Source organism: Aptenodytes forsteri, unplaced genomic scaffold (assembly GCF_000699145.1).
Source record: "Aptenodytes forsteri isolate BGI_AS27 unplaced genomic scaffold, ASM69914v1 Scaffold198, whole genome shotgun sequence".
Lineage (NCBI taxonomy): Eukaryota > Metazoa > Chordata > Aves > Sphenisciformes > Spheniscidae > Aptenodytes > Aptenodytes forsteri.
The window spans coordinates 617487-629602 of NW_008795697.1; the positions used below are offsets into that span (position 1 = coordinate 617487).

At 40.6% G+C, this 12116-nt stretch overlaps 1 protein-coding gene across 2 annotated transcripts in view; it reads left to right on the forward strand.

The window, feature by feature from the left end:
* PCNT (pericentrin) overlaps positions 1-12116 on the forward strand; it is a 105175-nt gene that overhangs the window by 71987 nt on the left and 21072 nt on the right. Inside the window, exons 39-45 of one of the 2 annotated variants that reach the window (XM_019473082.1) lie at positions 1734-2258; positions 3194-3296; positions 3741-3895; positions 9198-9395; positions 9663-9836; positions 10466-10661; positions 11332-11545. In XM_019473082.1, coding sequence (XP_019328627.1) covers positions 1734-2258; positions 3194-3296; positions 3741-3895; positions 9198-9395; positions 9663-9836; positions 10466-10661; positions 11332-11545 — 1565 coding nt within the window. Of the gene's footprint in view, positions 1-1733; positions 2259-3190; positions 3297-3740; positions 3896-9197; positions 9396-9662; positions 9837-10465; positions 10662-11331; positions 11546-12116 lie in introns of both variants that reach the window. The other variant, XM_019473083.1, reaches the window with a different exon arrangement.

Genomic DNA, 12116 nt, shown 5'->3' on the forward strand with positions numbered 1-12116 from the left:
GGAGGAAGGCAGCAAGGAGGGAAAACAGACACCGCTTAAAGCAGTGGGTGGGCCAACTTTGGAGGGGGCTTTAGAGGATTCAGTGCCTGGGGCACTGAATATGAAAAAAGTGGAGGAAGCAGGGCAGCCTGACATTCTGCATAAGTTGTGGAGGCATTAGAAGAGAAGCTGCAGCTTGGCATGCTCAATATATGCTCTGGAGTCTCCCTTCTGCTGCAGAAGAGGCACAGCCTTTGTCATGAGCGCACTTGTGCCTACTTTTCCCTTAGGAGTTTCTATATTAACGACATCAGTAAGCCCTGGAATTACAGCAAGTTGGGCCCTAGCCTTAGGATTCCTTAATCACTTGGTGATGGCAAGTCCTATCACACTGGATCCCTGAGGTTATAAGGATGAGGGTAAAGGTATTTTCATGATGCAGTTCAGAGATGTTCCATTTGGATGTCAGCCTCCAGGTGGAGTGAGTAACAGGTTTAGAGGCTGAAAGACAGGGAGAAGGTTTGAATTCTTGACTTCTGGAGCAAACAGTGGGACTTGTTGGAGCAGTGGCTCTGCAACAGCAGCCTTCCCATGGTGTGTGTGACACACCTGCTTGTTGAAAAGAGCATTAAGGTCATAGAAAAAGAACAGTAACCTCAAGAGGCCTTGGGAAGGGAAGAAAGCTCTTTATATAGAAATGCTGACTAAATGAGAACCCTTGTAGCAAGGTAGGCAGGGATGTATCTGCATACTCCATGGCACAGTATTGACATTATTCAGATGTCTCTGCAGTTTGAAGGTGGAAGTCTAGCCTTGGCCTGGTCAGTGACCGTGCCTTCACACTATGGGAAAGATGCTGGAAAGGTTCTGTGGCCATTCAGATACCCAAGCCCTCAGGCTGGAAAATAGCTAGTTATGTTCAAGGATCACAAGAACTGAGGAAGACGGACACCTGTTGTGTCCATGCAAGCTGTGTTTCCCTGTTGGCCTCTCTGAGATGGTGGTTGGGTAGAACGACTTTGGTCTGACCTAGTGTATCTGTTTTTATAGAGTCAGAGTCTGAGAAATGGTCTGCAGTGTTGCTGATCAGCAGAGACCTAAGTCTGTTGTTTGGTGCTTGGAAAAATAATAAAAAAAAAAAGAGTAGAGTACCCCTGTGGGAACAGGACACTAAAAGGTACAAGTATGGCCTTACCAAAATTTAGGATAAAGCATGTTGGTATGTATGGCTGCTGTGTCTGTCACATGAAGGGACATGTGAATCCATGTTGCTTTTCCTTCCAGTGACTAGAAGTAGATGGTTGATAGTTTCTCCTGCATTGAAATGGCAGGCATAAGAACCATCTGTAGACTTCTTAACCATTTTTTCCTGGTGCCCTGGGACAGGAATTAAGCCTTAAGATAGTTCAGAAGATTTGTCCAGTTAGGAAAGCAAATAAATACAAATCAAAACCTGTTGAAAGCAAAAAGATTATCTACACAGCTACAAGCAATACCCTTTTTTCCTGATGGATACAAAAGTCAGCTCTGCAGAAATACATTTGCTTTTATTTTTCTTCTCCTATTAATGATATGCTTGTTAAAAAAGCCTGGTTAGCTGGCATATAAAATATACTAAACTGTTGGATCATTTTTACATAAAACCTGGGAATAAGATACGGCTATTAAATTTGAGAAGATCTTTTTAAATGCATGTTTTTCAGTTTGTAAAATTGTATTTAAATTCCATTAAACAATGTGTTATTTCATTGTAGGAAAAAGATGAAGTTATGTTTGACTTGACGACTCACAATATAAATCCAAAAACTCAGATTAAGCAATCACAAGAAAATATCTTGACTCAGGAATTGGATGTGATCAACAGCTCTGAAGAGGAGCAAGATTTGAAAAAGCATGGCCAGCAAATGTTGGAAATTCATCAAACTCCTGATTCTCCAAAACACAATTTGAACATAGGCAAAGACACTTCAAAAGACTTCCAGAATTTCATTGCAGGTATGGCTTCATGGGGCTCACCTGAGATTGTGAGAAAGCAAGATATAAGCATGGAACTTCAACCAGTGCTTCATCTGACACCCTTTTCGGAAGTTGAAAGCACAGATTTTGAAATGATGCACACCAGGTCATCCATGCAAGAAGATAATTCTGTATTGCTGGGATATTCTAACCTGTATGAAAATGGCAGTGAGGAAGCAGCAGTGGGAGTAGATAGAAAATCTCCAGCTTTCTCTGAAAGCACCTACTCTGTTGATGATGACCAAGATATGGAGAAGATTTTGGTAAGTGATATTTCAAGTCTGATTTCATTCTAATTAAACAAGACTGCTCAGCTCTGTCCCCCTTGGACCATTGTTGGGCCATTGGCTCCAAGTAGTAGAAACTTACACACCGAGAGGGGTAGGTCCAGTAACGTTCTGGACATAGGGTTGTTAGTTCCTCTCTCACTGTCAGATAGTGGAGCAAATTCTGGCCTGTATTAAAACACTGTTTATGACTGCTTCTAATAATTGAAAACAGTCTTCCAAAACCTAAAACTGAGCAATAAGCTGCTTACAGCAGGCTTTGTGTCCTGCACATCTATACGCTGCTGATGTGGTGTCAGTAAAAATATGGGTATTGATCTTGTGCTCGCAGAACATTTGTTGAGAGGACTCTTCAAATCCTGGTACTTTTGCAGTTGCGCTACATGGAAGCAACTGATAAATTTGTGATAATACTTCATGTGCAAGTAATTGAGCTAAAACCTGTAAAACTCTTTTGCTGCTACGGTACTTAATTTACTGTAACAGTTCTCCACTTACAAATATCTGTTGTTGAGTGTTAGAAAAAACTGTTTCAAAATTGGAGAATAGCGTTTTTTCTTTTTAATGGAAATATTTTACATATTTGTGTCTGTATCATTTCACAGAAAGGTAAACTCTGTATTTCAGAAAATTAATCTTTGGTTGTATATTTTTGTGCCTTGCTCTTGAAGGGCAATTAATTATAAATACATGTCTGTTTCTTAAGACTATTGAAAGGGAGAAAAAAATGAGATGGAATGGGTTCCAGAGAGCACCAATGTTGCATTCATAGTGGTATTTGCCATCTCTAACACTATGATCAAGTAGGCATTTGCTAAAATCTATACTAGTAACAAAGTTGTTATAAATGCAGAAAACTCTATAGCTGGATTCAGAAAACTAAATTAATGTGAAAAATTATTTCCAAGCAGATGAGAGAAGCTGATAATCTAACTTTAACCCCTTCTGATTTACAAGATGATATAAGATCAAGAGCATCTGCCATAGATGCGATGAGCGATGGATATGGCAGCAGTAAGTTTAACTTTGTAGATTCCTTTCACCTTTTGTTAACTTCAGTATAAAAATATTATAACGTTTCCTCTTTCTCCCGTTTTCTTTTACTGTAGATCTTTTATTTGAAAGCTATGCCTTTCTCAGGTGGTTCTTTGTTTAGAAAGACTTGTATATTTGTGCTAGTGGAAGTCTGCTTTTACCTTTTCATCTTTATATATTGAAAAGGATGCTTGGGGTTTTAGTGAGTCCTGACTTAACTACAACACTTTCTCTGGTTCTAAAGGCAACTTACAGCCTTTTTACTTATTTAAGTTAGTTGAGATCTCAACCAACTAACTTCAGCTGACCCTGCATTCATACTAGCAGAAGAAATCATGGTTATTTTGCAAGCAGTTATGCTGGTTTCAAGTTCTTTTCATCTTTGTAACACTTGTGGGTGCGGGGGGCTGTCTCTTTCTTCAGATACCAGCTCAAATTTGGCAGCTAAACTAAAGCAGGAGCTACAAACATCAGACCACCTAGATGCTAGTTTTATGGCTTATCTGCGGTACCGTGGAATGTTTCCAGATATTATGGAATCAATGAGAGAAAAGGAAATACTTTCACCACAGCTGAAGGTAATATATGATTAATATAAGCATACAAGCAAATTAAAATGGAAACAGAGAAAACAAAATGCTAATATAAAATAGTTAGCTGCTACCTTTACACTGTAAACTGTTCTGTAATAGTTTAAACTTCAAGTTGATTATGCTTCTTGAGTCATTTTCGCATCTCTCATGTGACAAATTTACTGACATTTGTCTTGCTTGTACTTGCTAGAATTGAAAAAGTTTTGCTAGGACAGCACTGGTGATGTTCCAGAATGTGGCGGGGGGGGGGGGGGGTGATCTCATCGGTTTGTCTTGGAGGCTTTACAAAAAGTTGTTTCATAAATAAGCATAGCTAGCTGACATCATGCTCCCTTGCCTATTCTTATCATTCTGATATGATGGAGAGCTGTGGAAACACCACTGCAAGGTGTGGAGGGATCTTTCAGAGTCAGTTCAAGGAGCATGAAGAACATACAGAAGACTGAGCAGTGATTTGCTTATTCTAGTCAGTAAGGCAAGTTTAAGAAAGTATATGCCTGGGACTCTTTGGTTTGGTGCTGCAGCTGAATGAGCTCTCAGGCATTCCAGGAATTCCAGCTGGTGAAAGGGAGAAATTCAGTGCTCCAAATCATCTCATCTATGAGGCTGGTGAGAAGTACGTGGGTAAGTGCAGTAGGCTACAGGGAGTTCGAATACTTGAAGAAACTTGAGTAATAAGAAACTGGAAGAAATATACTTCCTAGAAAGTGAATGCTGCCTCCTAAAATGTTTCGCAGATTCTTTCAGCTTACTCAGCAAAATGAAGGAAGATCTGTGCAATGAAGGAAGGCTGTGCAAGGGGAGGGTATGCCTGAAGTCAAACTCAAGCTGACTGACACAAGTAACTCACAAGAAGGAAGCTGGACCTTCATCTCTGCTCAAGGTAGAAGGAAGAACTTTCCCCCATCCTCTGAAGTGCCACTTCATAACAGACATGATGCTCTGGAGTTGGAGAATGAAGAGCACATTGAATAACTGACATGATCCAGGAAAAGCCAGCCATGCAAAGTTGAAACAACCACCCACTTGCATTAGAACCAGTGCCACCAGAAAAGCATGTAAAGTATTAGTAATTGGAGATTCCTTACTGAGAGGCACTGAAGCACCCATTTGCCGCACAGACAATTTCTCTAGAGAAGTTTGCTGCCTACCGGGAGCTTGTATTTGTGACATCACTGAAAGGCTGTCAAGCCTGGTGAACCCTACAGATTATCATCCGCTCCTACTGTTCCATGTAGGGTCTAATAATACTGTAACAAGGTAACTTGGAACCATCAAAAGAGGCTATATGTCTCTTGGATCAATGTTAAAAGGATTGGGAGCACAGGTGGTATTCTCCTGTATCCTCCCAGTCAGAGGAAGGGGTCCAGGATGGAGGACACGAACAAGTGAATGCCTGGCTGCGTAGCTGGTGCTATACTCAGGGTTTTGGTTTCTATGATCATGGATGTATCTTTGAGAAGCCACATCTGTTGGGAGCTGATGGGATTCACCTGACCAAGTGGGACAAGAGTGTCTTCACCAATAAGCTGGCCAAACCTATAAGGAGAGCTTTAAACTAGACTTAGTGGGAAAAGGGGATGGAGTTTTGAGCAACAGAGAAGAGCCAGAGGCAGCTGATGTATTAGGAACCAACAGGGAAACACCTATGAAATGTCTCAAAGAAACTGGGGCTTGTTCCTCCAAAAAGGTGACACAGTTGACAGCCCAAGTGAAGTGCCTCTATACCAATGCACATAGCATGGGTAACAAACAGGAGGAGTCGGAAGTCACTGTGCAGCTAGAAAGCTACAATCTAATTGCTATCACTGAAACTTCGGTGGGACAAATCACATGATTGGAACAATGCGGTTGATGGCTATAAACTGTTCAGAAGAGACAGGCAAAAGGAAGGAGAGGCAGCGGGGTTTCTCTCTATGTTTTTAAAAAAGAAAAAGATTGATAGTACAGAGCTGTCTTTGAAAAACAGTGTAGAGTCAGGACACTGAATTTTGGGAGAGCAAGCTTTCAGTTGTTTAAAGAATTTATGGATGGGACTCCCTGGGAAACTGCCCTCAGGGATAAAGGAGCAAAACAGTACCTGGCAGCTATTTAAGGACATCTTTCTTAAAGCACCAGAGCTTTTGATTCCCATGTGTAAGAAATCAGGTGAGGAAGGCAGGAGACAAGCAAGGCTGAGTAAGGACCCCCCAGTTGAACTAAAGTATAAGAAGGAAATGCACAGGCAGTGGAACCAGGGATATGTAACCTGGGAAGAATACAGGGATGCTGCCTGGATGTGTAGGGTTGGGATCAGGAAAGCTAAGGCACAGTTGGAGGGGAATTTGGCAAGGAATGTGAGGAAGAATAATAAGAAGGGCTTCTACAAATACATTGGACAGAAAAGGAAAATTAAAGAAAGTGTGTGTGTGTGTGTATATACACACACACGATAAATAAGACAGGAGAACTAGTGACAACCAACAAGGCTGAGGTACTCAACTTTTTTGCCAGGTTTTCACTGGCAGTCACTCTTCTTGCATCTTAAGTCCCTGAACCTCAAGGCAGGGATTGGGGAATGAAGTCCCTCCCATCATAAGAGAAGATCAGGTTCAAGACCACCTGGGGAACCTGGACATACACAAGTCCATGGGACCTGAAGAGATGAATCCCAGGGTCCTGAGGGAATTGGCAGATGTAGTCGCTAAGCCACTCTCCATTTTTGAAAAGTCATGGCAGTCAGATAAGGTCCCCAGTGACTGGAGAAAAGGGAAACATCACACCCATTTTTAAAAAGAGTAATAAAGAGGACTCTGGGAACTACTGACCTGTCAGCCTCACCTCAGTGCCCAGTAAGATCATGAAACAGATCCTCCAGGAACTTATATTGAGCATATAGAACACAGGAAGGTGATTAGATACAGCCGACATGGCTTCACCAAGGGAAAATCGTGCCTGACTAATCTGGTGGCCTTCTACAATGGAGTGACTGTATCAGCAGACAAGGGAAGAGCGAGTGATGTCATCTACCTGGGCTTCTGTAAGGCCTTTGATATGGTCCCCCACAACATCATCCTCTCTAAATTGGAGAGAGATGGATTTGATGGATGGACTGTTAGATGGATAAGGAATTGGCTGGATGGCTGCGTCCAAAGAGTTACAGTCAACAGCTCAATGACCAAGTGGCAATTAGTAACAAGTGGCGTTCCTCAACGGTGTGTACTGGGACCAATACTATTTCATATCTTCATTAATGACATAGACAGTGGAATTGAGTGCACCCTCAGCAAGTTTGCAGATGACACCAAGTTGAGTGGTGCCATTGATTCACTTGAGGGAAGGGATGCCATCCAGAGGCACCTGGACAGGCTGGAGGAGTGGGTCCATGTGAACCTCATGAGGTTCAACAAGGCCAAGTGCAAGGTCCTGCACCTGGGTCGGGGCAACCCCCGGTATCAATACAGGCTGGGGGATGAAGGGATTGAGAGCAGCCCTTCCGAGAAGGACTTGGGGGTACCAGTGGATGAAAAGCTGGACATGAGCCAGCAATGTGCGCTCGCAGCCCAGAAGGCCAATCGTATCCTGGGCTGCATCAAAAGAAGCGTGGCCAGCAGGTCGAGGGAGGTGATTCTGCCCCTCTACTCTGCTCTGGTGAGACCCTACCTGGAGTACTGCGTCCAGCTCTGGGGTCACCAGCACAGGAAAGACACAGACTTGTTGGACCAGGTCCAGAGGAGGGCCATAAAAATGGTCAGAGGGCTGGAACACCTCTCCTATGGAGAGAGGCTGAGAGAGTTGGGGTTGTTCAGCCTAGAGAAGAGAAGGCTCCAAGGAGACCTTATTGTGGCCTTTCAATGTATAAAAGAGGCTTGTAAGAAAGGTGGAGAGGGGCTGTCACTACCAGTGACAGGAGAAGGAACAACAGTTTTAAACTGAAAGGGTAGGTTTAGACTGGACATAAGTAAGAAATTCTTTACAATGAGCATGGTGAGACACTGGAACAGGTTGCCCAGAGAAGCTGTGAATGTCCCATCCCTGGAAATGTTCAAAATTAGGTTGGACGAGGCATTGAGCCACCTGATCTAATGAAAGATGTCCCCGTGCTCGTGGCAGGGGGGTTGGACTAGATGATCTTTAAAGGTCCCTTCCAACCCAAACCATTCTGTGATTCTGTATCTAAAAAATTAATAATTCTCAAAGAGCATAGTTTCATAGACTTCATGGAAGAGGCGAATTTTATTTTCTCTTAAAAACCAGAACTTTTTATTTAGTTTCTTTCTTGGACCATCAGTTTAGACTTTACTGGCTGTAAGATCTGAGTGCATATTCCAGTACTGAATGTTTAGTCTGAACACTTTAGTGTGCTTCTGTTGTTAATGTTTACTAAAGGTTTTCATCGTTTAGCATAGGCTCTTGAAATAATCACTATTTTGATTCTGGTAACAGAAAAGCAACTTAAGTTGGTTCAAAAGTTAATTCATTCACAAAAGTGCAAAGAAAGAATATCAAGAGTTAAAGAAAAGTACTCCGTATTGTTGTTGTTAAAGTGAATAGCAATGAGGAACAGCTCCACATCGAGGCTGGGATATTTCTGATGAGATATATGTAGAAAAGGACTTAAATACCTTGAAAAGAGACCAGGAAACGTCTGTGCATGATGTAATAGTTTGTGAACAGGGAATTTATTTAAAAGATGTTATTTTGCCTGACAATGTTAGAAGAAACAATTTCCACTATGTAAATTATTAAGACAGATTATTTTGGGAGATGTTATTTTAACATAATCTGCTAAATTTTAAGCCAAGGTTGTCTAAATATGTAATTCAGTTTTCTGGCATCACTAGGGTTTAGTAACATGGCTTCAGACTTGATAGCTAACTTTCCTGGGAATAAATTAAATTCTAAATAGTTCAGAAACAACAAAGTACAGTCCTTTTGGCTTAATTGCATATTAGCATGCTGATGTACACAGCAATAAGATGCACTGGCCAAGACTGCCATTTGTACTGTAACACTGTGAATACAGTATTTAAGTGGCCACTGTATTCTTAAATATTGACCTCAGTGTTAGGAGATAAAAATTCTCTGGTAACTGTTGGTTCGCTCTATGTATATGTGTGTGTGTATGTGTATTCTTAGTTTATTAAGTATACCAAGTAGCAGGACAGACCTGCATGCCTTTATCTGTATCACAGCCTTGGACAGCCTTCTTATTTTTGTTGTCTAGTGCTATCCCATCCTGCTTGTACACTGTCAGGATGCTGATGCCTGTTTCCTAATATGCATTATTATTTTTTTTCCTTCTTAGGCTGTGCTGAAGATGGTATATGAGGAGAGCCGCAAAATACTGGCTTTGTCAGAATGTCCCTTTGGTTTTAGGGAGCTGAAAAATATTCATCAGACCAGAGTGGCAATGGAGGGATGGCAGAAGGAGGGCTTAGCCTTGCTGGATGCTATACAGTCGCTGAAAGATTACCTTAGCAAGATGGCAGATAGAGGAAACAAGGTATGACAATAAAAATATCCTTTAAAGCAAGGTAACCAGGTTTTTATATATATAAAAATGTATATTGTTATGGAGTTTGTGTGTGTGTATATATATGTATGAGGAGCAAGGGACTCTTTCCTTTGAGATTTGAACAGGCCTCTTTAAACACCTTTGATCTGCTTAAATTAACAGATAGGTATACTCTTACACAGTAATGATATGAAAGACTGGGTTAGAGATTGAGAGAGATGCCATTTAAAAAATTTTTTTTTTTTTTTTTAACAGGAATTTTCAAGTATTGCTGCTGACTGGAGAGGAGAACTGCTGCAAGCAGTACAGAGCGTGTTTGAGAAGGAGAGAAATGTGTTGCAAATTGACTTGAAGTCTCACTTCTCCAATCCTGAGTCTGGTGATGAAGGTTCGTTAGTGGAAAAACTGGAATACATAATGAAACAACAAGTAAGAAAACCTCTTAAAGTGTTATGCTCATAAATCACTTCTATGCCTCCGTGGGATTTTTTGTTTTTTTACATTTTTATTACTTTCATTGTTAAATCTTATCTTGTGCATTAATCCAGATTGTGTGGGATCAGTAGGCTTTTATAATCTATGTTTTGGTACCATTTTTCTCAAACTTTGTATATTGTGTACAAAGCCTATTGAGTATTTTAGCTGGCATCCAGAAAGATTGTGACAGTGAGAAGGAAATATTTGATAAATAGTGATGAGGGGAAGAATTCCATCTAGAGCTTCAGACTTCTTTTGCAAAGGGTATATATTGAGCTAACTCTGAATCTGTTTGGGATTTTTTTGCTGACGGTATCTAGTTTTTAGGTTCAGACTGGATTGTTTGTAGTAACTATTATGTACAAACTATTATTAATAACTGTTATTCTATTTGGAAGCTAGTGAAGTGGGTTTTTCTTTGTTACTTAATGTTAACATTTTGCATTAATATGAAGCATGAACTTAGTCATCTGAAGTTGCTTCCATATAAAACTTGTACTGCAAGGGTTTCTCTAGGGTTTATCTTTGCAGAAAATATGGGAACAGCCTTGTAGATTTAATAGGACTTGGTTCATTTTCAGGAGGAACAGAGGCAGATGGTTGTAGAGCACCTTTTCTCCTCAGATCGGAATAGCTTGCTCTCTGAAATACAGGACCTCCGAGCTCAGCTACGCATGACACATCTTCAGAACCAGGAGAAGCTACAACAGTTACAGGAAACCCTTACCAACGCAGAAGATCATAGGAGCAAACAAGAACACCACCTTCGGAGGAAAGGTAGTAATCGCCAAGTTCCTGTTATCTGGTCTTCTATGTCAGTTCTTTCCTTTTTTGCCTAGAAGATAAAAGGCAAATAAAAGATTGTTTTGCAAAGAAGCAGATGCTGTACAATTTTTCAGTTTTACTAATGCACTCAGGTCTTCTGCGATTTTAGCAGAGGAAGGAATTCTTCTTTCTAATATTAGTTGTTAAGAAAAATCTGAAAAGCAATGAGAAGCTTTAAAATAACCCAAAGCCATAGAACTGAAGGGTGACTCTTTGTTAAATAGTGTATACATGTAGAAAAACCATCAAAGATAGTAAAATACCCTTGTTGGTTTTCAGGGAATTCTTTATACATATGTTTGCTAGTAAATGGATGGGTTTGCTTAATGAGGTTTAGAATCCATTAGTAACAGGTTACTGACAGTATATCACAGTAGCTCTTATAGTCTCACCCAGCTTTCATGTTGTTCTCACTTTGCCTGGTCCTCTAGCAGCAGAGCTGTAGTATGTATGTGCATCTTTCTGCTGATTCATATGTTTGAAAAGAAACGAATTTTCCAGGGAAGAACACTTTAATACAGCTGATTTCTGCGCGCCCCCCCCCTCCCGAGTTTGAACCAGTGTAACTGATAACGTTGTCAAGTTCTCTGTAATACAAATAACTAACATTTTCTTATCCTAGTTGAATTATTAGAATATAAGCTTCAGCAGGAAAAATCTATCGTAAGTGACTTGCACAGCACCCTGTCTGAGGAGCAGAAGAGAGCCTCTGAAACATGTGATCTCTTGAATCAAGAAAAAGCAGCCCTGAAATCAGAGCTTCATGAAAGTAAGCAAGAGAATGAAGAGCTGCAGAAATCCCTAGAAGAGCTTCGGAGGGAAATAAACCAGTTACGGTGAGAAGTAGATTTATTAATTTATTTTATTTTAGTTATCTAACAGGTCTGAAAGAGCTTTATACTCATTGGATCCACAAATGGCTTAGCACTTGGAAACACAAGGAGGAAAACTAACCTCTCTCACTTTTCATGGATATGTTCGTTTTTCTTTACTAACTGCTTAAATTTATTTATTCTTCAATTCAAATTTGCATATTGACATTTTCTGTAGTGTTGACTGAGAAGGTTGTGGAAGTAAGTGCATGTTGTATGGGTCTACTAAAAGTGAACATACTAGATCCCTGTATCCCCGATGTACCCCACTCCTGGAGCTTTTGTCTTAGTCTTTTGGTTGGTACTTCTGTTTGCCTGACATCTTGTGTATGGGTTTTTTCCTCTACTCCCCACCCCCTTATTCCTAGTGTATGCCAATGTTTTTCTTTCCTCTCACAGGACAACAGTTTTGCTCTGCCAGGATAGATAACTTCTCCCTATCTCTTAATTGTTACTAAATAGAGCAATTCTAGCTTTGCTTGCAGGGAGGCAAATGTTTTCAGATGCTAAATAATTGTGACTTGAAAACTGACCC